Genomic DNA, 27,086 nt, shown 5'->3' on the forward strand with positions numbered 1-27,086 from the left:
GATGTTTCCCTTTCTAGGACATGCTGTTAGGATTCAGGCTCACGTAAGACCTTTGTCTACCTGACTGGACTTTGGTTCCCTCATTAATAAAACAGGGTTAACTCCGTGGGCTGAGGATTATGTGAGCCATTGCATGTTATGTGCTCTTGCCAATGCCTAGCACTGAGAGTCAGCCATTATTCATCCTATTATGAATATTAGAAAACTACTGAAAGCCTAGATGACCAAGAGTTACAACTTCCAAGAAAATTCATCTATTATTTCTTCCCCCACTAAAGAAAGTACTGACTAACATGGGTCCAAAGGTGCTTCACACTGACTTTGGCCAGTAGAAAGGGAGTGGATGTGACCAGTTTCCTGTTGGAGGAAGTCCACACAGGTGTGCTTGTATTTCACTAGGCCTTGCTAGATGGGCCATTCACAAGTAGCATGGGGTCCATTGGAACCTTCTGGATGCCCGTGGAAGTCACCTGTAGCCTCTACTTGAAGCAAACAATAAAGCTTCTTTGCAGAACTAGACGTATCCTTCTAGATTGAGAAGGATGCCGGGGGTAGCAGTGGACAACAGAAACCCAAAGCAGCCTCCAAAGCAGCAAGTGGCAGCATTGCTTTTGTTTTCTTTCAAACTACTGTCACAAATGACCACAGATTTCTGATGGAAATTTATCCCTCCACATTCTGGAGCTTAGATGTCCAAAATTAAGATGTTGGCAGGGCAATGCTCTTGCCCAAGGCTATACAGAAGGATTTTTCCTTCCTCCTGCTGCTGCTGGTGGCCATTAGCAATCCTTGGCATGCTTGGACTTGTTGGACTTGTAGATGGCATCTCTCTAACCTGTCTTCCATCCTCACATGGGCTTCTCCCTGCACGTACACTTCTACATCCAGAGTCTTCTCTTCTTGAAAGGACAGCAGTCATTGGGTTAAGGCTCACCTTAATCCTTGTGACTATAGCTTAACTTGGTTCCATCTTCAATAACCCTCTTTCTAAAACAAGGTCCCATTCACAGGCAACAGGGCCTAGAACTTGACCATATCTTATTTATGGGACACAGTTTAAACCACTGCCAATGTAAATGTAATTATTTCATTTTTTTTCTAGGTTTTGTATCTCTCTTGGTTGCTTTACTTTAATAATGTAAAAAATATTATAATGTATTCATACCAGAATCCCCCTACAGGACATGACTTAATCCATTAGATTAAAAATACCTGTATTTTATCACAGTTGCTGGGAGGTATCAGCTTTGAATTTTAAGGATGAATTTTTTTTTTTTTACATAAATCCCAAACCCCATTCTTTGTTTTCCTCTCTGAGTTTGGAGGTAAAGTTGTAGAAGGAAGAACTTTATCCTGTCTTTGGCTGGAAGACAACCTGTACATTCATGAAGAGTTAAGTCCCATTTAACATTTTGGTTTTGAGTCAAAACAGGCTCTTTGGGTGCATCTTTTGGGTCATGTGCTGAACATTCCAGCCCAAAGATATCTGTGGCCCATGCCCCAGCAACCAGGCAACACAGCTCTGTTCTCCTCTTAAAAACTTCAGCACATGAGTAAGACCACCACTAGACTCCAGACAGATGCCTGGTCACTCTTGAAGATGATTCATCAGGTGCCAGCCCTAAGGATTAAAATGTGTTTTGTAGAATACAGTTTGCTTATGAGAACATTTGTGGCTTCTATACTATGTGATTGAAAATATAATGGGATGTTCTAGAAATAGTATATTCAGTAATGATGATTGCCTATGATATGGCTGGTGCACTGTCAGGTACCAAGAACCAAAGGATGAACCTGACCTGCCTTATGCTTTTGGTCTGGAGCTGCCCACCAGTGAATGCTGGGAACCTTCCAGGTACCACCTTCCTTAGTGTGCAGACCACTCACACTGGCCAGAGGCTGTAATTACTCAGGGCACTTGGAAATGGCAGTTTGGAGCTTATGGGACATTCTGTAGCATCCCTGATGATTGCAGTGAGGGGGTTATGGGTACCATGCTTCGAGAATGGATTCCATTTAGGGAGCTAGTGGGAATGCTGGGAATCATGTCTGTGCATGACCATAATTAATGTGAATAATTTTTTCAAATGAGAATTAAATTAGGCCTAAAACCTTTCCTAGAGAGGAGTTCTAAACAACTTCATCATTGGAATATGCAACTAAATTCCCAAGTACCCTACTTTGAAAGTGATTTTTGTAAACACTGCATAAAATGTGTAAACTCTAGTGTTTTGTTAAAAAATACTAACTACGGGCACTTTTCCTACATTGGAAAAGGTCTTTTCTCTGCCTGCTGTTCTCTGCCTGTTTCCTTTGATTACTAGCTAATGAATATATCCATCATAGATCCATCTTACCATCATGTTTTTGGGTAAGACTAGTTAAAATGTAATGAGAAATTTTTAAAAATATAATACATTGTTTCTTTTGCTGAGAAGGTTTTTAGTTTGAATCCATCCCATCTATTGATTCTTGATTTTACTTCTTGCACTTTAGGACTCTTGTTAAGGAAGTCAGATTCTAGGCTGACATGGTGAAGATTTGGGCCTACTTTTTCTTCTATTAGGCACAGGGTCTCTGTTCTAATGCCTAAGTCTTTAATCTACTTTGAGTTAAGTTTCATTCCAGGTGAGAGATAAAGACTTAATTTCATTTTGTTACATGTGACTTTCCATTTTTCCCAGCACCATTTCTTGAATTGGCTATCTTTTCTCCAGTGAATGTTTTTGGTGACTTTGTCTCTTTGGGATAACTGTATTTATGTGAGTTTGTCTTCTTGTCTTCTATTCTGTACCATTGGTCTGTGTGTCTGTTTTGGTGCCAATACCATGCTGTTTTTGTTACTGTGGCTCTGTAGAATAATTTAAGGTCTGGTATTATGATGCCTCCTGCTTCACTTTTCTTGCTAAGGATTGCTTTGACTATTCTGGATCCCTTATTTTTCCAGATGAATTTCATGATTGCTTTTTCTAGTTGTATGAAGAGTGTCATTGGAATTTTAATAGGAATTGCATTAAATTTATAAAACGTTTTTGGTAGTGTGGCCATTTTGACAATATTAACTCTGCCTATCCAGGAGCATGGGAGGTCTTTCCATCTTCTAAGGTCTTCAATTTCTTTCTTCAGTGTTCTGTCATTTTCAATGTAGAGGTCTTTCACCTCTTTTGTTAGATTGATTCCCAACTATTTAATTTTATTTTTTGAGGCTACTGTGAATGAGGTAGTTTTCTTAATTTCTCTTTCAGTGGATTCATTACTGATGTATGGGATGGATTCAAACTAAAAAACTTCTTCTCAGCAAAAGAAACAATCAATAATGTAAAGAGAGAGGCTACAGATTAGAAGAAAATCTTTACCACATGCACCTCAATAAAGCATTATTCTCTAGGATATATAAAGAAGTCAAAAAACTTAACACTAAAACAACAAATAAACCAATCAATAAATGGGCTAAGGAAGTGAACAGACACTTCACAAAAGAAGATAATCAATCAACAAATATATGAAAAAATGTCCAACATCTCTAACAATTAGGGAAATGCAAATCAAAACTGCTCTAAGATTTCATCTCACTCCAGTCAGAATGGCAATTATCAAGAATGTGAGCAACAATAAATGTTGTCGAGGATGTGGGGAAAAAGGTACACTCATACATTGCTGGTGAGAATGCAAATTGGTATAACTACTATGGAAAGCAGTATGGAGATTCCTCAGAAAACTTGGAATGGAACCATTTGACCCAGCTGTCTCACTCCTTGGTTTATATCCAAAGGACTTAAAATCAGCATACTACAGTGACACAGCCACATCAATATTTATAGCAGCAAAACTCACAGTAGCTAAACTATGGGACCAACCTAGATGTCATTCAACAGATGAATGGATAAAGAAAGTTTGATATATATAATATATAATACACACACACACTCACAGAATGGAATATTACTCAGCTTTAAAGAAGAATGATATTATGGCATTTGCTGGTAAATGGATGGAGTTGGAGAATATCATATCATGCTAAGTCAAACTCAAAAACCAAAGGCTGAATGTTTTCTCTGATATTTGAATGCTAATTCACAATAGTGGTAGGGGACACTAGGGAAGAATAGAGTTACTTTAGAGTAGGTAGAGAGGAGTGATTAGGAAGAGTGGAACAGACATTATTACCTCATGTATGTATATGACTGCATGACCAATGTGATCCTACAGTTTGTACTATCATAAAAATGAGGAATTATACTCCATTTATGTATGATTTATCAAAATGCATAAATGCATTCTACTGCCATGTATAACTAATTAGAACAAATGAAACATTTTTTAAAAAGTTGTTTAGAGCCATTTGAGAGTATTAGGTTATGGGGAATGGAGTGAGGACCTGAACTAGAAGAAATAGGTGTGGGGGAAACGAGAAAGCAGAACAGGAAAAAGGGCAGGAGAGAATAAAAGCAAGAAAGAAAAATTATGAAATTAGTAATAAGCAGGGTCTTATAGAGCAAATAAAACTATACAAAAATGATCCATGATGGAGAAAAGGTGTTAGAAAATAATCTATATTATATTATCTTTTTAAACCACCACTTCCATCTTCCTCTTATGTGCCATTACCTCAGACCTTCAGTGAAGAGTCCGTAGCAGCCTTCTCTTGATGGGGCAGGGATTGACCAGCATCAGAAGTGGTGAGGAGCAGGAGGAGGAAGCAGGGGGTGCAAAAGGTAAATGCAGGAAGTGAGTTAAATACAGAATTAAAATGAGAATTCAAGAAAACATAATCAAGAGAAATAGAAAAGCTACAGAAGAACCAGGATATATTGAAAGGAGAGATTCATTGGATTTCAGTTGAAGGATTAAGTCATATTTGTTTTGAATATTGGAGCATAGGGTAACCTCAGAAAGTCCAGAGATTTCTAATACATTGTGTTACACATACCTGTAAAACTTCTAAGAATGCAGCATAGTTTCTGGTATGTTAAAATGTTTACATTTTATGCTTCTATTATTTTTGTGATATCCCCTTCCTAAGCTGTAAGCTCCATGAGGCTAGCCTGAGAATCTCATATAAATTATGTATCCCCCAACATCAGATCTAGCACTTGGTCCTTATGATGGTTGTTAAATGAATATTTACTGAATAAGATCACAAATTATAAAAAATAAAGACTATAATACATTAACTTTGGTCACCATGCTTTGTTAGATCTCCAGAACTGGGAGGTAAAAGAATAATTGTGTTGTGCTGGGAATGAATAGCATTTTTTCCAGAGGACACAAATGTCAACAAAATCGGAGTTGGCAAAGTTTCTAGATTTGCCCTTTTACAAGTAGCCATGGGCATACATGAACATACCCTGGGCCCAGAGATGCTGCCAATTAGACTTGCTTTTCTTTTTCTTTTCCTGCCTCCTTACAGGTTACTTGACTCAAAGGAAATAGCAAGTGTTAGGAAGATGTGGAGGAATTGGAACCCTTGTGCACCATTGGTGGGAAAATAAATGGTATAACCACTGTGGTGAACAATAAGATTGATCCTTTAAAAGAAAAAATAATCCAGCGGTCCTACTTCTGAGCATATATCCAAAACAGCTGAAAGTAGGGACTCTAAGAGAGATTTGTACCCACTTGTTCCCAGCATCAGCATTCCCAGTAGTCAAGGGGTAGAAAGCAAATCAAATGATCATCATCAACGGTGAATAGATAAAATGTGGCATATAATGCAATAGAATATTATTCTACTTTAATAAAAAGGAAGGAAATTTTGACACATGCTATAGCCCGAATGCTCCATTAGAGCATTACGCTGAGTGATGCAGGCACAAGATAATTACTGAATGACTCTGCTTATATGAGGGACCTGGAGACATTAAATTCATACAGACAGAAAGTAGAATGGTGGTTCCTGGGGGATGGTGGTGGAGCCTAGTAGGGAATCAGTGTTTAATGGGTGCAGAGTTTCAGTTTTATAAGATGGAAATGTTCTAGAGCTAGGTGGTGGTGATGGCTATGTGATGTTGTGAGTGTGATTGACACTACTGAGCTGTGCGTGTGATGGCTAAGATGCTTAACTTTGTCTTACCTGTGTTTACCATAATACAAATTTTTAAAACATATTGTTTTCTAATTTAGCACATTGGGGAGGTGATGACTGCCTGGGTGTGGTTCTGGGTGAGAGTCCTGGGGACAAGATGTGTCCTCTTCCAGGGATAAAAAGAACAAGGCTCCCATACCTGCAGGCAGTGGGTCCCTGGGGGAGCTGATGCATGGCCGCCTGAATGACACTATATCTGAGGCAGCCCAGGAGCCTGCATTTTCTTTCTCCATTTCATGCTGACACCTCAAAGCTACCCAGTACTCATGATTCCTCTCACCTGCTTCTGTGGAGCTGCTAGACTGAATGGACTAGTGCACAGCCACATCCTCTGGGTCCATGCAGATGTTAAATTGAAGACCTCCCACGAGGTGGGGAGGTAGTGTTGGAGTTGGAGCTGGCTGAAAAGCATCGTTTAATAATTAGAGGCAGAGAGCTGCAATTCCCTAGGTTGGGATAATAATGAGCTGATGTTTTTGTAAGGAAATTGGGTGCAAGGCAGCTGCTGCTCTGAAGCAGTCCTTTCCTCCCAGAGTAATCTGAGCTCAGTGTCTACAGTGGAAGCTGTGCAGGCATGGTAGTGTTCAGGGGACACCGTCCCCATGTCCTGGGCCGAGGACTGGAGATTTGAAGGTTTCTTTTGTTTTCTTTCCCCTGATGTGCTGTGTCTGGGCCTGTGTGTGTTCTCCTGGATGCCCACCAACCAAAAGACAGCCACTGTGGAGGATGTGAGCTTATGACATCATATCCAGCAGACACCACTGAGCCAGAAGCAGCAGAAATGAAGTTTTCTGCAGCTGTGTCGGGCTAGAGACAGTCACTGAATGAATTAGGTGTGGGGGCCTAAAGGGGCCCACACAGAGGACTGGAGACCTGGGGGCCTCAGCACCTGACATGCATTACCTTTGGCTCTGCATCTGACCCAGAAAGTCAGGAACACAGGATTTCTCCCCCAAGCCCAGATCTGCACTTCTACAGAGAGTGCTAGGCAGACACCCAAGCAAACTCACAAGACCAGCCATCTCTACACTGCTGGGACATCTCTGCTGGCCTCTAATCTTCCCTTCAACTCCTCAGGATCAGTGTGCCTATTAATTAGCCTCATAAAAGGGACTTTCTGACAGAAAAATTAAGTCAGAAGGCTTGCTTTTGTAGCTCCTTGTGATTATTCCCTCTCAATTTCCATGAAGTTCTCTTCGTTTTGGGGTGCAGTCATGGTAAGTATGGGGGTCTTATTTCTCCCCTTGTTAAAGTAGTTTTAAAATCGATTACCTGGAATAAGTTCTGGACATCTGTTGTACAGCATAGTGTCTATAGTTAACAGTAACATTGAATGCTTGAAAACTGTGAAGGGAGTAGATTCAATATTTTCTCACCACAGAAACTTGATTAGTAAGTAAGATAATGGATATGGTCATTGACTGGATTTAATCATTTAGTGAGGTACACACATTGTATCATATAAATCTATATAATTTTTGTCAACAAATAACAACATACAATGATAAATTGACCCAAACATTGATTACCAAAAATATGTATATTCTGAGAAATTTTGAAGTTTCCATCCAAGTAAAACCCGTGTGAGTTGCTGACATGGTTGGCCCCAGCTCCCCTTTACTTTCTCTCTGCACCTTCTAAACTGTCACACTTACCCTTGCCACCTGCCTTACCCACTGTGAGCTTGAGGCAGTCATCCTGGACCTGGGATTCTGCACATCAGAGCCCAAGCAGAGCCCCTTAAAACTACAGATTCACTGTCTGTGAGTACAAGTGGGCCGATGGGATCTTTTAAGATTCCCATCCCTGATCCAGAAACAAAGCCAGGGCTGGGGACACGCAGGGTTTGCTCCACTCTCATGGGAGTCCACAGTGGGTGATGAGAATCGTTAGATACAGATAATGCTTCAGGGGCTAATACACCAAAGTGTGCTGTGGGTTGGAGGAGGCTGAAATCCGGAGGGGAGGCCAGAGATACATCTAAGTAGAATAAGATATATTCCATGCTTGCATAATTTTATCAAAATGAACTCTGTCATGTATAACTAAAAAGTCTGGCCAGCACTATCTTCCTTCCCAGACTTTTATAAAAGGAAGACGAGTAGTGGTATGTTCTGGAACCTGCAGCTGTACTAGGTGTGTGTAGAGCTGCAGGTGAGTGAGTGCTGTCTGTGGGCCCTGTGAGAGATGGGCATGGGGTGCAGGAGGGACTGCTGCTGGGGCCACCCTCTCCTTACCCAGTTCCTAGCATTCTGTAGTTGACTAGTGACTGTGAGAACTTATGGAGGGAGCATTGCTCATTACTGTAAAAGTAGGCTCTAATCCCTCGTTTCACATGAGAGGCAGGAGTGAACCCTTGGACCTGAAGAACTGGGGCTAGACCCAGTTGACCATCTCTGGGGTCTCACCCAACCACAGCTGCACACCTGGGGGATTTCAGAGAGCTTTGAAGAATAGTTTTCAGAAATTACTTTTTCATTGACTTCTCATAGATGTGATTCATGGTCATTAGAAGCAGTTGCTGCCCAAATAGAGGAGCTTGGAGAAGCCATTACAGTTTGATGATATTGACTGATAGTTGTTTTCAATCAATAACTTAACATCTTCCAGAACTTTTTCAGCTGTTGGAGTCTTTTCAGCAACTGTTTTTTATGGACTAGTCCAGCTGTAAAGGAAGGGTCCTCATGGGGTAACTGGGCTTGCCACTCGGACATGTTGTAGGCCAGTTTCTCTTGGCAAACATTGTTAATTGTGGTACGTCATTGTGACTTGTGACAACTAAAGCCATAATCAAGGTTAATCTCAGTGTTTCTTCTCCCATTTTTCCAGGAAACCACATCCACCTGACTATGTCTATCTCTCTCTCTCCCTCTCTCTCCTTTTTTTTTTTTTTTTTAGGACAGATTTCTGCGTTCACAAAGATGAGCCGTGTGACACTGTTGGTAAGTTTAGAGTTCAAATAATGATGCAAGGGGCTGATATTTCCTGGGACTTCTTAACACTTCCAGTCTGAATGAGCTGTCAATGAGCAAGTTCAGTTTTTTTTTTTTTTTATTATTTTCTTGTAAATTGGTTGATTTTTTTTTTCCTGAAAAGTTTTGAAGTTGCTTATGGCAGACAGCATCTAGTCGAAGGGTTATTAAGTAAGACAGGAAAAGTTAAACCAAAGGGGAAGAGCCACTAGGCCACCTTGGTGTCTGCAGTTGGGGGTGCAGTTGACTATAAGAATCTTGGTCATCAAGGCAAGAAGGGATTCACTGAGTAACACAATTGTCATGAGATAGAAATGTAGTGGTTTATATTTGTGCTTGCAATTGATCTTTAGTGAGTGCCTAAGAGTAAAGCGTGACTGTGTAGTTTAAGACCAGTCTCCTCTACCAACCCTGGTATAGGCGGGTTACTTTCTAGACAGATAATACTGGTACCAATGTGCACTGCTGGAAGAACACATTTTCTCTCTTCCCCCTTCTTCCCATCTTTCTTCTTCTCCCTCACTCGCCATTTTCCTTTCCTTCCCTATTCTCAATGATACATGGCTTGTTCTTGAATTCTCAGAGTTTTCAGTGGAAAACACTCTTAGGGTGTAGGAATAGAATGCTTGGTTAAGAGAGGAAACATCAAGAGCTTTCCAATTTTGTCATACCACAAACCTTTACCAACTAGGAGCTCCAGATACTGCATTGCCCAAAGCAAAATCATGACTCTTGCACACTTCAAATTATAGTAAAACTGAAGGAAAACAGGTTCAAAAATACATAATACTGTGAAATTCAAATTTTAACAACTTATGCTTCTCATGGAATCTCAGCTGTAGGTAACCCCGAGTCTTTGCTGTCTTTACCACAGATGAACTGGGTGACCCTAGGTCACCCTCTATTTTGGGTTTCTTAATCTGTCAAAAGATCAGTTTGGGTTATGTCATTTATAAAGCCCTTCAAAATCTAGTATCACGTTATGTAACATTTAGTTTGTATATTCAAGTTTACAAAATGATTTTTTTAAACTTCACACATCCTGTAAACAGGTAGAAGAACAGGTGTCAAAAAACAATAAATCTGTGTTTTGTTATTTGGGACTGTCTCTGTAATGAAATTAGTAGGCTAGGAAATGGAAAGCATGGTTCTCTTGAAGGATAGCTGACCAGGCATATCTGGTTGGGGCTATAGAATGTGCGTGCGTGTGTGTGTGTGTGTGTGTGTGTGTATTGACCTCTGTCCATTGATAGAGTTTCCAAAGAACGAGTTTCCAAATCACGTACTATCCCCAGAATTGGCCCTATTTTCCAATATTCACAGGTCAACTTTGATGACTACCATAGTTCTTTGTGGAGGACACCTCTGCTCTGTGCATCTGCTCCCCTTGCTTGGCTTGGGGAGGCCCTCATCCTCACATAGCCCTGGCTCATACTACGCATCTACCCCAAAGACTATGCAGTACACAGAGCCAGGCTTGGGCCTCCACTCTGTGTGTCTTGAGAACCTGACTCAGGATTTGAGAGACTCAGTCACCATTGTTGGTTGGTCGGCTGATTGAAGGAAGGAAACAATGAGTACAGTATTTGTGAACAGCATGCATCTAGTCATATGTTTTCTTTTATATGATTGAAAGCTGGTTTTTCTTTGAATATGTGAAATATTCTTTTGATAGAAATCTGCCATTAATTGCAATTTGTACTGTGTTCAGACCCCCTGTGGAAGATCAGGCAGTTAGTCCTAAGAAAACCTCTTTCCCTCTTCTACATCACATCACCACACTACTTTTAATAGTTCTCTCAGGCTGCCATAACAAAACACCACACAGACCACATGGCTTAAACAGAAGTGTGCTTCCTCACAGTCCTGGAGCCTGGAGATGCAAGACCCAGGTGTTGGCATATTTGGTTTCTGGGGAGGTCTCTCTCTGTCTTGCCGATGGCCACCTTCTCACTGTGCCCTTACGTGGTCATTCCTCTGAATGTGCACCCCTGTTGTCTCTCTCCCTCTCCCTCTTCTTTTTTCCTTTGCAGTTCTGTGACTCAGACCTAGGGCCTGGTGCACACTAGGCAAGTGCTGAACCATTGAGTTACACCCCACCACTCCCTCTTCTTTTAAGTTCATCATTCATATTGATCAGGCCCCTATCCTTATGACCTTATTTAACCTTAATTACATTTTTAAAGGCCTTCCCTCTTCATATAGTCACATTGAAAGTCACAACTTCTGCATATTAGTTTTGAGGGAACACAACTCAGTTCATAGCACTATTCATTGACTCTTAGCCACATGTTACCAGGGAACATCTGATGTCCTTATGTGGCCTTCTAGCTGCATGTGTCTCATTTCCTAAGCAAGAAAGTCTTAATGGCAGGGCTGGGTGTAATCATTTTTCATTTGACAGCTGATTAGCTGAGATCCGATCCAGCCTGTCTCCTGATTTCCATTGCATGTTCTTTCTAATACCTCAGTGGTTTTCAACTTTGACAACAACGGAAATGAATCCTCTTTTGAACACAGCTGGACTTATATGGTGTTTTATGAGGAAACATTTATTTTAATGTGTCATAAGTCACTCTTACATGTTATCAAGTCAGTAAGAACAATGGTGTAATTTGATAAAGATAAAAATTTTGAAAACTAGAGGGACGTCCAGCATATACTAGTCTCAACATCCAGTTTATCTCTATATTTATCATTTGTTTAAGTTTGATGCAATTATAGAATCACAAAAAGTGGCCAAAATAGTAGAAAGATCTTTTGTTTCTATCACCCAGCTTCCTCTACTGGTAACTTCTTGTATTTCTTCAGGGCATTATTAAAACCAGGAAATCAGTGGGTCAAAAGCAATGACTACAAATGTCCCTCAGTAGTCACTCATTTTTTGGTATGCTTTTATATATATATGTATATAGCCAATCCTCTATATCTATGGTTTCTCCATTTTTAGATTCAACCAAACATGGATTGAAAAAGATAAGGTACAGACTTTTTTCAGTGCTAGGGATTGAACTAGGCCAGGGCCTTGCACATGCTGGGCAAACACTACCACTGAGCTATATTCCCAGCCCTGCACATACTTTTGTCTCATCATTTTTTCCTAAACAGTACAGCATAACAATTATTTAGACTTCAATCCCATTGTGTAAAGTATTGTAAACAATCTAGAGATGATTTAAAGTATATGGAAGAATTGCTTAGGTTCTCTGCAAATACCACACCATTTTACATAAAGGACTTGAGCATCTGCAGATTTCAGTAACTGGGAAGGTCCTAGAACAAATACTCCTTTGATAGCAATGGATGGATATAGTTTTGTGACATTTATCACATGTGCATCTTTGTCCATTCACTCCAACAATTAAGAACAGAGTGAGTCCATCACCTCTAAGACACTCAGTGGCCCATTACTCACCCCTTCCCTCTCTGATCTTCAAACCTCTGCATTTTATCTGTATTCCATCTGTATAATTTTGTCATTCCCAATCTCTGATTTAGTATTTCATTTTATTTTGATTGCACTGAATGGAAAAATCATCTGAATCACATAGATATGTGCTTGCCAATGCAAAGAGACTTTGAACAGCTGCCCTGAAAGCTCAGGATCCAGCTCTTGCTTGAGTTACTGCGTCCTGGTTATGTAGAGAATGAAGCATCTAGTACCTCAAGATATCTGGGAGGATCTCAGGATTGCCAATGTAGTACAGTTTGGTAATAATTACATTTTTATTTCCTTGTTTTAAGAAGTATTTAGCTCCCATATAGTAAAGAGCACAAATCTTGATGGATTTTTAAAATTTGTGCCTATATTCTTTTTTTGTTAATCTTGTATTAATTGCAATAGTTTTAAAGCAATGTTTTGAATTCTGTTTTAATCTGTGACTTTTTTATGTAGTGGTAAAATATGCTGGTATGTTTTGACTATGGAATGTCCTCCAAATGCCATGTGTTGAAGACTTGGTCCCCAGCTTGATGCTATTGCAGGATGGTGGAATCTTTAAGAGGTCGGCTGTACTGTGGAGTTGTAGGTCATTGAGAAAATGCCCTGGAAGAGGATTGTGGGACCTCTGAAGAGGATTGTGGGACCTCTGTCTCTTCTATGCACATGCATTCTTTTTTTCTCTCTCTCTTATTTCCTGGCTACCATGAGATGAGCAACTTCCCCTGCCATGTGTTCCCAGTGATATTCTGCCTCACCTCAGGCCCAAAAGCAATGGAGCCAACCGACCATGGACTGAAACCTCCAAAGCTGAGCCAAAGTAAACCTTTCTCTTATCAGTTGATCATCTCAGATGTTTTCTTGGTTTTGATTTGTTTTTTCAGTAATGGAATACTAACACATACATAACATAAAATTTGCCCAGATGGTTAAACTTAAGTATATAGTTCTGTAGTATTCAGTACATTCACATTGTTGTGCAATCACATGACCACTTATCCACCCTTCAGAAGGTTCTATCATGCCACCCTCTAGTAGGTTTTCTCCCCAAGGGTAACCTGTTGGGTTTTAATTATGATTTTAAAAGTAGTTTAAAATATATTTCAGAATTAAATTTAAGTGATGCATTGGAAGAATTTCTGAGGTACTGAGTAGATTTTAGGGTTCCATGAAAAATACTTTCCTACTATATCACCCAAGCTACATCAGCCCATTTTATCCATCTGGATTCTTGATGATAAGGAATAAATAAGAGTAAAATAATTTATTCAGGCTGGGAAACCTTCCTTAAAACATGGGCAGCACCCGAGAACACCCAGAAAGGTGAGGTCACGAATACCACGTAGCGATTGGTGGCAGGGCCTGTGTTTTATGTATTACTGTGACTGTGTTGATGGTCTCTGTCTGCCCCTCCCCATTACCACCTGCGGTAGGTTGAGGGAGGCTCTTACTCTTTGGGCTTCCATAGCCAATGACACCTCTCATAAAGAGTGTGTGTGTGTGTGTAATCCCCCAAAGGAACAGTGCACATTACCCAGAGGTGGAAGGATGCATGCTAGACAGTCCAGAATGGCCAGTGTGCACTACACCCCTGACCTTTAGTAAACATAGAAGCTTGGGGCTTACCGTCTTGGGACTCAAAGGGGTCCTGCTGATGAGGGTGGAGTTTTCTGATCTCCCTGGTGTAGAGGCCTCACCATGCTACTCCATACTGGGTGGAACTTGACTGAGAAAATAAAAGGACAAGTATTATAAAAATAACACCAGAAGGACCCTCTTTTCCTTCCTCCCAGCTCTGCCAGGGTATTCGTGGACCTTTTTGGAAGAGGAGAGACAAATAGGGATGATACCTTAGGGTTTCTGCTGATCTTTACCTTGGAGAAGAACGTACCAGGTGTTTTATTCAGCTTTTTTTGCTGCTGTGACTAAAAGGATCTGACAAGCACGATTATAGAGGAGGAAAAGTGTATTTCAGAGGTCTTAGTCCATAGAAGGCCAGCTCTGTTCCTCAGGGCTTGAGGTAAGGCCAAACATCATGGTGGAAGAGTGTGCGGGAGGGGAGCAGCTCACATGATGATCAGAAAGCAGAGAAAGAGAGTCTCCACTTGCCAGATACAAATACATACCCCAAAGCCATGCCCCCAATTCCCTGCCTCCTCCAACTGCATCCTACCACTTCAGTTACCTTTCAGTTAATCCCTGTCAGGATTAATTCACTGATTGGGTTAAGACTCTCACAACCCAATCATTTTTCCTCTGAAACTTCTTGCATTGTCTTATGTGAGCTTTTGGGGGATACCACATCTAAACCATAACACCAGGAGAAAGGGCAACTTATAAAATAGAAGAATCTGGAGAAGCAGACATTCATCCTTAGTAGAAATCCCTGGACCTTATCTTTGTAGGGTGTTGAAATGCTTTATCCAGAATGATTTGCTTTCAAGCCATTATTGGGTAGACACTGTCTTGGAGAGGTGAGAGAATGGGGTCATGGAGGCAGTGGGATTCTGGGTCCTTGGCCCCCTTTTACCTTCCTCTTCCCAACACCTAAGGAGCCACCCCTCTCCACTGCCTACTGACCAGACAGATGTCTGAGGTACAGTCAGTGGACGTGGGACATTGATCTTGCTATCCCTGCCTGAGCCTTGGTAATTTTTTGATAGCCGAAATCAAGCTGGAATTTATTTTTTTTCCTGCTTGGATTCATAATATTTTTTAATGAATGGAAAAGATTATCTATTACATTCCCAGTAGAGGGGGATAATTCTGCACAGAGGACAATGGAGATATTCTACAGTTGTGTGTAAGACTGCATTGATGCTGCTGAGGGCCTACACACCTGGTCTGGGCTCCAGGGTCCTGCTGCTGTGGTCTTGCCTTGAACTTGGGTGGAATTTCCTTGTGTCACCTGCAGCTTTTATGCCACATGCTCTCACAGGTTTGGGAAGGTTGATGGGAGCTTCATAGATGAGGTCACTGATCTCCTAACAGCAAGTCCACCTGTGAAGGAGAAATGAGGGAGTGTGTGTGGTCAGAGAAGGTGAGAGAAGAGAATATGTCCAACCAGGACCTTGGTGTTTGGGAATGAAGCTTTGATTTCTGAAGTGTGTTTCAGACCTACTGAACATGAAACCAGGAGACCAAAGGAGTTGGGGAATCCTGAGAGGTGAAGGAGACTGGGTTATTGACAGTATCATAATGCCAGGTCCCTTGGAATTGTATTCATTAAACATGCCAGGCAGGTAGAGAAGCTGTGAACTGTATAGTGTCAGAATTTAGAGCTCACGAGTGATTGGAATGTACTTTGTATGCATAAAAACAAACACATCAAAATTTATCCATTTGGCTCCTGTACTTTCCTTTCAGTCACTGTGGGGCCGTTTGCTTATTCCTACCCTGGTGCCCTTGCTTAAAAGCCCGTGGGGATATCTGTATAGGTAAGCCTTTGTTCCTCTATACTGTGGTGGTATAGTTAAGTCTTCATTCTGTTATCATGGCTTTGAATTGTCAAAAGAGGTGTTGAAAGTTTTGTTTGCTGGGAGAGTCTGGAAAGTGGCAGTTGGTGTGCTTTAAGGGTAAGCTTTGGTTTCTCTGTTTCTGGGGGCTTTCTTATTTGCTTTGTTATTCCTTGTAAACACACACAAGTCAGGTTTCTATTGTGCTTCAAGATTACTGGTTAGAAGTACAAATGATCTTCGACTTTTACTGGTTCATCTTATAATTTTTTGGTTTTAAAGTAGTGTGAAAGTGATTTGCATCCAGTAGAAATCACACTTGAGGTTTTGAATCTTGCTCTTTCCCTGGGCTAGTGATACATGGTTCAGCCCTCTCTAGTAGGCCACATCATTGTGAGGGAAAACCCACTGTAGGTAAGAGCAACCCAACACACTGCAGATTGCCACTCATGTCCCCTCACTGCAGTGTGCTTATTGCTAAGCTAGGATGTATATTAGGTTATGGATTTTAAAGACATTTTGGATTTGGGATATTTTTAACTTAGAAGGAGTTTATCTGGATGGAACTCCTTCATAAGTTAAGGAGCATCTCAAGGAATTACTGCCAAGGGGAAATGTCTCTTCAAATGACTAAGTTCTTATGTGTCAGTCTGCCTGATAATCCATCCCATTTTGGCACCATTGATGTGTCTCTGTTTCAGGCTGATCCTCAACGTGTCATTTTTCTTCATCTTTGTTACTCTAAGAAGTTACAAAGATGAAGGGCTTCATACTTAATTACATATTAGTTGCCCCAATCAGAAAACCTGTGGTCTGTAGCAAATTCATCTGTTTGTCATAAGTTCTATTGGTATTTATAATTATGCTTTTGACTATATTCTCTGCTTTTTCAGAGGTTTTATAAAAGCTTTCAATTTGGAGAATCAAATATGCATACCTCTGGCCATCAGGGTGTTTTGGCAAGCTCTGCCTTCCTCATCATACTGTACAAAAATAGACTGTCCACTTAAAAGAGTTTGGAAAGTAGCAGTCTGTCAATTTTCGGGTGTTGTATCCACAAATCCAGCTTGGCTTTCTTAGGCAATAGAGTTGCTGGGAAAGAAAAATGTATATATTTTAATACCGGTTTATTCCCCCACACGTTTAACTTTAAATGATTGTTTTCTCAAATATGTCAGTTAAATTGGTTATTGGACAGGGGATTTAACAGACTCTGTATGACTGTCCTATGTATGGCTTAAAAATAGTGGCTGGGGTGAATAAAAGTGTAAATGAACATATACATGTGTTTAGGCTTATACATGTGCACACATATGCCTGGGTCCATGTATCCACATGGAAGTATGTACTGTGTTTCCTGTACTAAAAGTTCTGATGAGGCTTCATCTGTACCTACAAATTCTATGAGTTCTGTGCTAATCCTTATAAGATCCTACTGAAAAGATCTATTGTCCTGGCAACTGCACTAGAAGACCCACTGCAGGAGCTTATGTTAGGACTGGGCTGGAAATCCATAACTTCAATCACTTGCCCCAGGGAACCAAATTCAACTTGTCTTGTTCCTCCTGCCAGGGTCTCATCTGAGGTTGTGTAATGCTGGACTACATTAGAAAATGGTGGAAATATGGTAGGTATGCTTGGGATCAGATTCTACCAGCCTTTTGGAGAGGTGGAGCCAAGATTTAGTTGGAACTAGACAAAGACCGACACAACACATGACTGTGCCTGATTGCCTTTTGGGATAGAAAGCAAGAGGTCTGAAAACATGAAGAAACTCACTGTTCAGGGTGTCCAGCCATGGCTCTCCAATGCAGGCATGGAATCCCCTTGAACAGTCAGTCCGGGAAAGTGGGTACCACACTGAGGGTGGTTGGTGAGAGTAGCAAGCTGCTCAGCTTGCAAGAGGACTCTAAAACCAGTGTCCCTTCCACTTAGATAGCTGCTAACTACATACAATACCAGTAACACTGGTGTCAGGCCAAGTCCACCACCCTCTCATTCTCTGCAGAGTCTTGGTGTGACAATGGCAGAGGGAGTGTCCATTTTTTCCTCGATGTTTCCATTCCTCATGGCAAAAGGAACACTTCAGGATTAACTTGGAATGAAGGCCCATTCTTCATCTGGTTACAGCACAGCTCTTATTCTAGTCTTGTGGTTCTGAGTCACTCCTGACCCTTACCAGGTTTGTTGGAAACAAACAAACAATAACCCTCTCTGAGTGGAAGAGAGGGATGCAGTAGCTAAATGGGAAACCAGGCTGTATGAGATGCCTCTGCTATGAGAAGGAAGAGCCTTTTGAGCCTGCACCAGAGGAATGCATAAGAGAGGTACAGGGGACCAGGGACCACCACTGGGTTCCACAAGAGAAAAGACCCTGGCCTTGTTGGAGGAAACCCAGGAAATCTCAGACTGGATGCTGAGGAAGGGCTGCCAACACAGTTTCCTGTGTAATGGCCCTCAAGACATCTTTGACCATATGCAGGGTCCCATCATCTCCATAGTAAGCCTGAGCCCATCCTCAGGATTCACTCATTGGAAGAGAGACAGGGAAAGCTCAGTGCTGTGATCTGAGCACTGGCTCTGCAATTGGATTTAGAAGCAAAATCTGAACCTAATATTTCCAGTTCTTTTATCTGTAAAATGGGCATGGCAATACCTAGAGTTATTGTGAGGGCTAACTGGGGTGACTGGATACAACCATTAACATGACCGTTGTCAAAACTAGAAAAAAAAAAAGTTGGTAAGGATGTTGAGAAATGGGAATGCTGGTGGGAATGTTAAATGGTGCATCTGCTATGGAAAATATAGCAATTCCTCGAATTAATACACATGAATTCTACTTGTGGGTACATACCCAAAAGAAGTGAAAGCAGAGACTTGAACTGATATTTGTGCACACATATCCATAGCAATATTATTCTCAATTGCCAAAAGGTGGAAGCACTGCAAGTGTCCACTAACTTAGAAGTGGATAAATAAAATGTGGTATAAAAGTGTGCTATAATGAAAGGAACAATAGACTGTTATCAAGCTTTTATATAATTAGAAAATTCTGACACATGCTGCAACATGGATGAACTTTAAGAACTTTCTGCTGGGTGAAACAAGCCAGTCAGAAAAGGGCAAATACTGAGTAATTCTACTTATATGAGGTACCTAGAGTAGTCAGATGCATAGAATTGAAAAGGAATGGAGTTATTGTTTCATGACTATGGAGTTAAGTTTGACAAAATGAAATCATGGTGAATGGATGATGGTTATAGTGCACAACAGTGTGGAAACTCATAGTGCCACTGAGCTGCACAGGTACTGAAAGTGGTTAAGAGGGTAAATTTTATGTTATATGTAGTTTACAATAATTTTTTTTAAAAAATGAGATGGAAGAAGGAGATGTGTTAGCTTTTCTTCTTTGCCACCAAAATATCTGACAAGAGCAACTTAGAGGATGAAAAGTTTATTTTGGCTCATGGTTTCAGCGATTTCTCTCCATGGTAGACTCACAATCCATTGCTCTGGACCTGAGATGCAACAGAACATTATGGTAGAAGTGTGTGGCAGAGCAAAGCTGCTCAGCTCATGGCAGCTGGGAAGGAGAGAGAGAAAGAGAGAGAGAGAGAGAGAGAGACAGAGACAGAGACAGAGAGAGACAGAGACAAACAGATAGACGGAGAGAGACAAATCATCAGTTCAGGGAGAAGATAAAACCCTCCCTTAGTGACCTCTTTTCTCCAATGGGGTCCCACTTCCCAGTAGCTTACCACCTATCAAGTGATGAGGTCAGGGTCCCCATGATCCAATCATTGCCTAATATCTGAACCAGGCTGCATTGGAGACTGTGCTTTCAGCATGAGGGCATTTTGGGGGGACATTCCAGCTCCAAAACACAACAGGGCAAAGTTGGAATTTAACTCTTCAGCACTTCTGAAGATTTTACCCTGGAAAAATGGTCAGGATGAGAGAAGAATAGTCATGAAGGAAGGGAGTCCTCTTTGGCTCTGAAGAACATACCTGGTATTGGGTGCTGGGGTGGAGTATGGGCAGGGCAGGGCAGGGAGGGAAGGGAAGGAGCCTGTGCAGGAAGGGAGAGGCTCCAGGTGTGAGTGGGAGAAGGTGAAAAGAGGAGAGGCATTGTAAGAAGTAGTGCCGGTGGGCTGGATTAGGGCCCTTTTAATACAAACAGAGACCAGGATGCCTTTGCCGGTTTCCTTTTTGGTTCCTGGGCTGTGCTCCTTTGGCTTAGACTTCAGGGCTAGATTGGACCATGTGGGCGCTGAGACTTATTGAAGTTACTGTTGATATTTTTGGCCTGTGGGCAGTCCTCGTCTGCATCTGGCAGTAAACTCACCCCTTAGTGGAGCCAAGAGTTCATTTTCCCAACCACTGCTCAACTGTTGTACTCGTGGTGTGGAGAGCCGGGGTCAGTCAACTGAAGCCATTGCGGTGCTTGAAATTAACCACAGGGTCAGCGCCTGAGTGACCCTCCAGAGTAGAACAGCAGTGTTTGTTTGTAGCTTGCATATTTCAGGCAGTTCACCAGGCTCCTGTGGTCTCTGTGAGTTCATTAAATTGAAGAATCCTCAACTCTCCTTTGTGAAATTGAAAGTTGGCTGTGGCTTTTCACCTCAATTTCTACAGATATGCAGCTTAAGAAATTAGAGTGCTGTAGGAAGGGGAGCCTGTTGTTAGGCAGAGACAGATCTGGGCCTGGCTATTATTTAGGGCTTCAGTTCAAACAGCCTTTGGAATTATTGGCATAGATAACCAGGATCAGAAATTCCTGACAAGTGCTGTCGTGGGGGGAGGGGCTGCTTAATTGATATACAGAAATAGGCTAAGTCATGGTTAGAAAAGAGCTGAGTCATGGTCAGGGGAGGGCTGGGCCATGATTAGGGAAGGGCTGAGTTATGGTCAGAACCTACCACTGACATGGTCAGGAGTATTATGGTCAAGACTATTAGCTGATATCTATAGGCATTTTTTTTTCCGTTCCCGGGTGATTAAATTTCCCAGCCTTGCTAGCAATGGCCAAGTGACTGTTTTCTGTCCGGTGGAATTAGATTGGAAGTGACGTGTGCTATTTCTTGGCCTGATCTGTGCAAATCTCCTGTGAATGGTGCTTGGATCTCTTTCTTCATTGACTGACTGGCTAAGTCCATCCAAGGATTTAGTAGCCACGGTCCCCCAAACATTGGCTGTTATGTGAGTGAGAGGACAAGTGGGTTAATGTGCTGAGATTTGATCCTGCTCTTTGGATACTCTGAGATCTCAAAGCTGTGAAAACTTCCATCTTGTTTGGCAGGCAACACCCGCCCCCACACACAGCCCTACCCCCAGGGTGTGGTAAAGCCAGAATCTCTAGTGATTTTTAGCAAAGAATTAAAAAGCAGTCTTGGACCTGTAAAGGAGGAAAACTTAACTGTTCCCGGCCCCCATTCATTTTAAGATGTCCCCCTCCACTCCCACCAACCCCAGGAAGGAATAAAGCTAATGATCAGGGCAACTCTAAGCCTGTATCAGCCCAGGCAGGGCATAAGAAGAATCTGAAGATAAACTTCATTAGCTAGCCCTCTCTTTCCTCGATTTCCTCAGACAGTTACCTTCCCAGAGTTTTTCACCCTAGAAACCCCAAGTCCCTTTCCTTTGTTTAGTTACCTCCCAACATTTGTTGTTCTTTGGGTAAGATGCTTATAAGCCCAGGTACTGACCACCCCCTTAGGTTTCTCATCACGGGGCACTCCTGTGTGTGTGTCATGCACAGGTTACATTTCTCTTCATTTTTTTTCATGTTAATCTGGGGAATTTTTTGCCAGTCTAATTTGCAGGGCCCCAGTCAACAACGAATGTTAAGAGGAAATCGAGGAAAGAGAGGGCTAGCTAATGAAGTTTATCATCAGATTCTTCTTATGCCCTACCTGGGCTGATACAGGCTTAGAGTTGCCCTGATCATTAGCTTTATTCCTTCCTGGCATTGGTGGGAGTGGAGGGGGACATCTTTATAAATTTATATGGTATGGTGCTTTTCAGCAAAGAGAGGGAGTGCAGACAACTAACTTTCTTACATCTGTTTCTTCTTGAATGCCTTCTCAAAATAGTTCTTCTTCCTTCACTGGCTGGGGAATGGGGCCATTCTGAGGGTAACATATATCCTTGTCTTCCCCCTCTTTTCAGCCATGCCGTCCCTTCTCTCCACAATGCCAGGCAGGTTAGGGAACCTGATGGCTCATTAAACATCGAAGCATGCATAGGATGCAGGCTCTAGAACCCTTCTCTGGGGTTCCCTTCTTCAACATTAGAGAGAGGCCTTCTTCAACTTGTTCCCATGTGGAGTAGCCTCTTCTTGCTCCTCACACTCCTCATATCTCCTATTATATACCTGATGAAATCAATTTAAAATGAAAAAATGTTTACTTTGGCTCATGGATTTAGAGGTTTCAGTCCATGGTTGGTTGTCTCTGCTGTTTTAGGTTCTATAACAAGACAGAACATGATGGTGGGGACTGCATGGTGGAACAGAGCTGCTTACCTCATGGAACCAGGAAGCAGAGAGAGAGAAAGGTGTTGAAATCACAATATCCCTTTAAAGAATGTGCCTCCACTGACCTAACTTCCTTCCACTAGCCCCATCTCCATCTCCCAATATTGCCAACCCTTCAACTCATGGCCTTGGGATATCCAAACCAGAAGAGACATCAGCACAGTTCAGCATCTCACGTACCTACAAGTGGTACCAAGATCCAAGCTTTCTTTAAACTTGGCCTTGAAGAGTTGAAGAGCTTTGCTTCCAGCAGAGCCATCTGCTGTGTCCCCACACTAATTGCTCTGTGGTAAATGAGGAAAGATCACAGCCAGCCCTTCTGATTTTCCTTTCTGTGTGATAAAGGTGAAATTGAGAATAGCTACCTTGTATTGAGAACTTAATTGTTTTAATTCATTCAGTCTTCACAACTTTGAGGCGGTGCTTTTATTATCTCCATCTTACAACTGGGGAAACTGAAGTAGATGACTTTCCCAAAGGCACAAAACTTTTAAGGAGAGAGCCATGATTTCACCCCAGGAAGTTCATTTCTAGTCTTTCCCCTTTACTATCCTGCCTTTTAATAACCTTTTAGGTGAAGTATTTGTATTATTTAGGTTTTTGTCTCTTTGACTAAAATACCTGACAAGGAAAACTTAGAGAAAGGAAAGTTTATTTGGGTTCATGTTTTTAGAGGTTCAGTCCACAGTGGGCTGACTCCATGCTTGGGCCCAAAGTGAGACAGAACGTCACAATGTAATGGTGTGGTGGAGGGAACCTATTCTGCACATGTGTCTTGGGGGGATGTGATAAGTGTTAAAGAGAAAAAGAGAGGAGAGTAGGCAGTTGGTGGGGGTGGACTTGAATTTTTAGCTCTAGTAGACAAAAGTTTTACTGAGAAGATATTCGAAAATCAGACTCATCGTAACACTTTTGGCAGGCTAGGGCTTCTAGAAGTGCTGAGCTTACCTGCCTGATATGAATCTCTCTGAACAAAGGAAGGGTCCCTCCAGTGGGCAACCAAAATGGGCAGTTGTTCCATAGTGGGAGCAAACAGGTGCCCCCTGGGCCCACATCATCTTTGCTGTCTTTAGTTAGGATTCCTAGCCTGCTTCTGAGCCATAATCGGGTCTGGGTCTCAGTTTTCCCACTCTGGTATACTTGGCCTTGGGAAAGTTACTTACCAGACTCAGTGATCATTGTGTAATAAGATATCAACATCTTCTTACAGATTGCTATGTGAACATTCCTGTGGAACCCCTAATTAAGGGGACTGGTCTGTGAATTTTGTCCTTCCTTTTAGCCTGTCCCAGCACATCATGCCCAGCCTTCCTCATTCTGTTGCTTGTAGATCTCATAGGAAGGGCACTGGATGTTGCCCTTGGTAGCCAGCTGAGAGCTGAGGTATCCCAGACTTGGGTCTTCCTTTGGGCAAAGACAGGAAGCTAAGAATCAAAAGGCAGAGGAGAAGCCTAAGGGCCTGATATTTTTTGATGGCCTAGCACCTGCTGGGTGATGTGCCCAGACTCTTAGGTAGCTCCTCTCCACTCCAGTTCACAAGTAAAGACTCTGAGGCTGAGTTACCCACCCAGACATGCAGAGGGAGCAGCAAGTGGTAAAGCTAAGATGAATTCTGGGCCCATCTGACAAACAGCATATGCTGGTGCCCCAAAGGGGTGAGACTATGCAGAGGCAGGGTTGTGGAGGCCTGGGGGGCCTGAGAAACCATGCTCACAACTTTGAATTTGAGTCTGATGGCATTTGGGAGCCAATGAAGTGAACTTTCCCCTCCTTGTTGTGCAGAGAGGGGAGCAAAATTGAAGATGTGAACCATGGAGTCCAGCTGCAGAGTTCCCTCCATGACAGACTCTCATCCCTGGCTCTGTTTATGGAAAAGAAGAGAGGGAAATATGGGACAAATGGGTTTATTTTTATTTTTTCAAATAACAAATGATTTGAAGAGGATCCAAATTCTTCAGAGTTAAGAGGCTTTCTTAGATTACCATGCTTGTAAAACACCCAGAGGTCTCCTTAAAACACAAATGTCTGGGACCTACTCTGGAAGTTCAGATTTGGGGGATTTGGGCAGGGCTGCCTCCTGCTGATGCTTCTGGCCTGGGCATCACACTTAGGGAACCCCTGCCTTCCATTATTGTGGCTGGGGCTCCTTTAGTTTCTTGTGAAGGTTTGCTTATTTTTAAAAAATGGCATGGGTGACATTATCAAGTTGTTTTCTTATTGTTTATATCATTTCAATGTTACTTATTTGCATGTCTTAAACATTTACTGGTTTTTGTTTTTTTTTTTTTTTTTTTTTACGAAAATCGGTGAGGATGTGAGATTCCAAATTATACCCCATGTACTCTTGATTCAAATCTGGAAAATGTTTAACATCTGACCTGAATGAGAGGTGGTAGTAGAATTGGTCACTAGGAACAGTGGATATTTGTGATCATTAGGATACTGACCATCATTAGTGAATCAAATTTGCCCTGAATGTTCTGCTGCCATATCAGATTTTCCATAAAATTAGTATTAATCTTTAAGAGAGGCAGAGGTGAGGAATGGTTTTGAGCACAGCCCCTGCTGTCTCCCTGTCTGTTTCCAACCCCAGGCCTGCTATCTACAGTGGGACCTCTTGCCCTTTTGCTTCAGTTTCATAATCTGTGGAATAGAGGCCATGGCAATTCCTATGACATGTGGTTGTGAGAAGGAAATGAGGTCCTGTAAGTAAAGGGGCCTGGAACTATAATAAATGCTCCAGCAGTGTTGGCTGTGTTGTCCTGGTTTCAGCCCCACCCCTCGTCCCCACCCCATCTAGGTGTCAGAGCCCTGAAAGTCCTCTGTGGTGGTGGAGAAACAAGATGCTTGAAGCAAATGGCTGTCAAAGGTAACACAAGCCACAGCATCAGCAGCATCTGGGCAGGTGCTAGAAATGCATGGTCTTGGTTTCCTCCAGGGACTTTTGCATTAGAATCTCTGGGGCCATGCCCAGCTCTCTGTGTACTCACAGCTCTCTGGGGACTCTGATGCACACTTAATTTTGAGAGCCACTGATCTAAATCTTGGTGGTTCCAAAGAGAAAGGAGAGATGAACTCTGCTGGGTGTATGTGGGGATAGGGACCTGAGCTTACAGGCTCAGGAAAGCCAGGTGTCATCAGATACATGAAAAAACCAGGAGGCAACTGGGGCATAGTTTATGGTTAAGTGCTTTGCTGGCAAGCCCCAAACCCAGACATTCAATCCCCAACACCTCAAAACAAAACCCAAAATAACCAGGAGGGGAGCACTTGGAACCCCCTTGCCTGCCTGAGCATTTCTGACTTCCTTTCCAATGTAGATACTCGGGAGCAGCGTTTCTGGCAAATCGAATCCTGCTCATGTCCCTGCAGACAGAAGAATCAATCGCTGAATGATTTTTCTCTCTTGCATCCCTGCAACCCCTGCAAGACTCTCTTGCACCCTCCCGTCTGCATCTTCTATTGCTATGTCAGGGGGTACTGCCATAAAGTGTCCTTGTATAGCCCAGGTGTTCTTGTATAGTCCAGGCTCTTTTCCCAGGCATTCCAGGGTGTTATTCTATAAAAATAATTAGCTTCATTCATTCATTCTTTTTGCAAAAGCCAATTGAACAGAGTGCTTCCTCCCTCAGGTTCCTACTGCTTTTCTCTTGTTTGACTTCATAATATTCCAGATATTTTCTATTGTCTCCTGTACCCCATGGTTACAAAATCAAACAGGACAAAACAGCTGTGCATGGGCGATTGAGGGGGTGCCTCAGGGGCAGCCAGAATGGCCCGTCCCTCTCCACCTTGGCTCAGCTGCTGATTAAATGGAAGGGTTCCCAGAGAGGCTGCAGCAGCAGAGCAACTGAGGAGTCCCTAGGGCCATCCTCAGGACCGGTTGCAGCATTTCCTGTGCCACAGAAGCAATTGCCAAGATAAACATAAGTTTTGAGATAAAGTTAAAACCCCAGGAGGTTTTCATCTTGGAAAAGAACCTTTTAAGACAGTCACTGTGTTGGACCAAGGAGTCATATTCCCCACATCCCACTGTGCACACCCAGTGTGTGAAAGTCAGAACTGGGCATGCAGGAACAATGGCTAGGACCAAGGAGGCACAGGTAAGAGGCAGCTGAAGAAAGGATCTCTAGGAGGAGCATGATTCTTCTCTTTACCAGTGTGTGACCTTGGGCTGTGACCTTCACCTTCCTTGTCCTTGTAGGGGGATTGCTGTGGAACTCCTATATGTCAGGCAATATTGTGGGGATTAAATATGAAACCAACATAAAGCATTTGGCCCACTACCTGCCTGCCTTGTGGGAAAGGGTGGCTATGAGTTTGAGCTATTTAGTAATCAACTAGCTGTTCTACCATCTTCATTTCTGAAGGTGCGTGATCCACATCTCTAATCCACCAGCAGTTCCTGCCCACTATACCTAAAACAATATACTCTTAATCTTTTTCTACATCTGCCCTTACCCCTGGTCCAAGTCTCTGTTACTCCCACCTGTCAGGTATCCCACCTCCACATGGCCTCCCTGACAGCCCTTTCTTTTATGACAACCAGAGGGTCACTTTCAGAAATTCAAAGGTTGAATATTTTTTCTCACATTCAAAA

At 42.2% G+C, this 27,086-nt stretch overlaps 1 protein-coding gene across 2 annotated transcripts in view; it reads left to right on the forward strand.

The window, feature by feature from the left end:
- The window catches only part of ADAMTS17 (ADAM metallopeptidase with thrombospondin type 1 motif 17), a 340,804-nt gene that overhangs the window by 88,282 nt on the left and 225,436 nt on the right, over positions 1-27,086 (forward strand). For both annotated transcript variants that reach the window (XM_079127336.1, XM_079127337.1), the window contains exon 7: positions 8,984-9,027. In XM_079127336.1, the coding sequence (XP_078983462.1) occupies positions 8,984-9,027 (44 nt within the window). The remainder of the gene's footprint in view (positions 1-8,983; positions 9,028-27,086) is intronic.

The sequence above is a fragment of the Sciurus vulgaris genome (genome assembly GCF_902686455.1).
Source record: "Sciurus vulgaris genome assembly, chromosome: 2".
In the NCBI taxonomy this organism is placed as follows: Eukaryota; Metazoa; Chordata; class Mammalia; order Rodentia; family Sciuridae; genus Sciurus; species Sciurus vulgaris.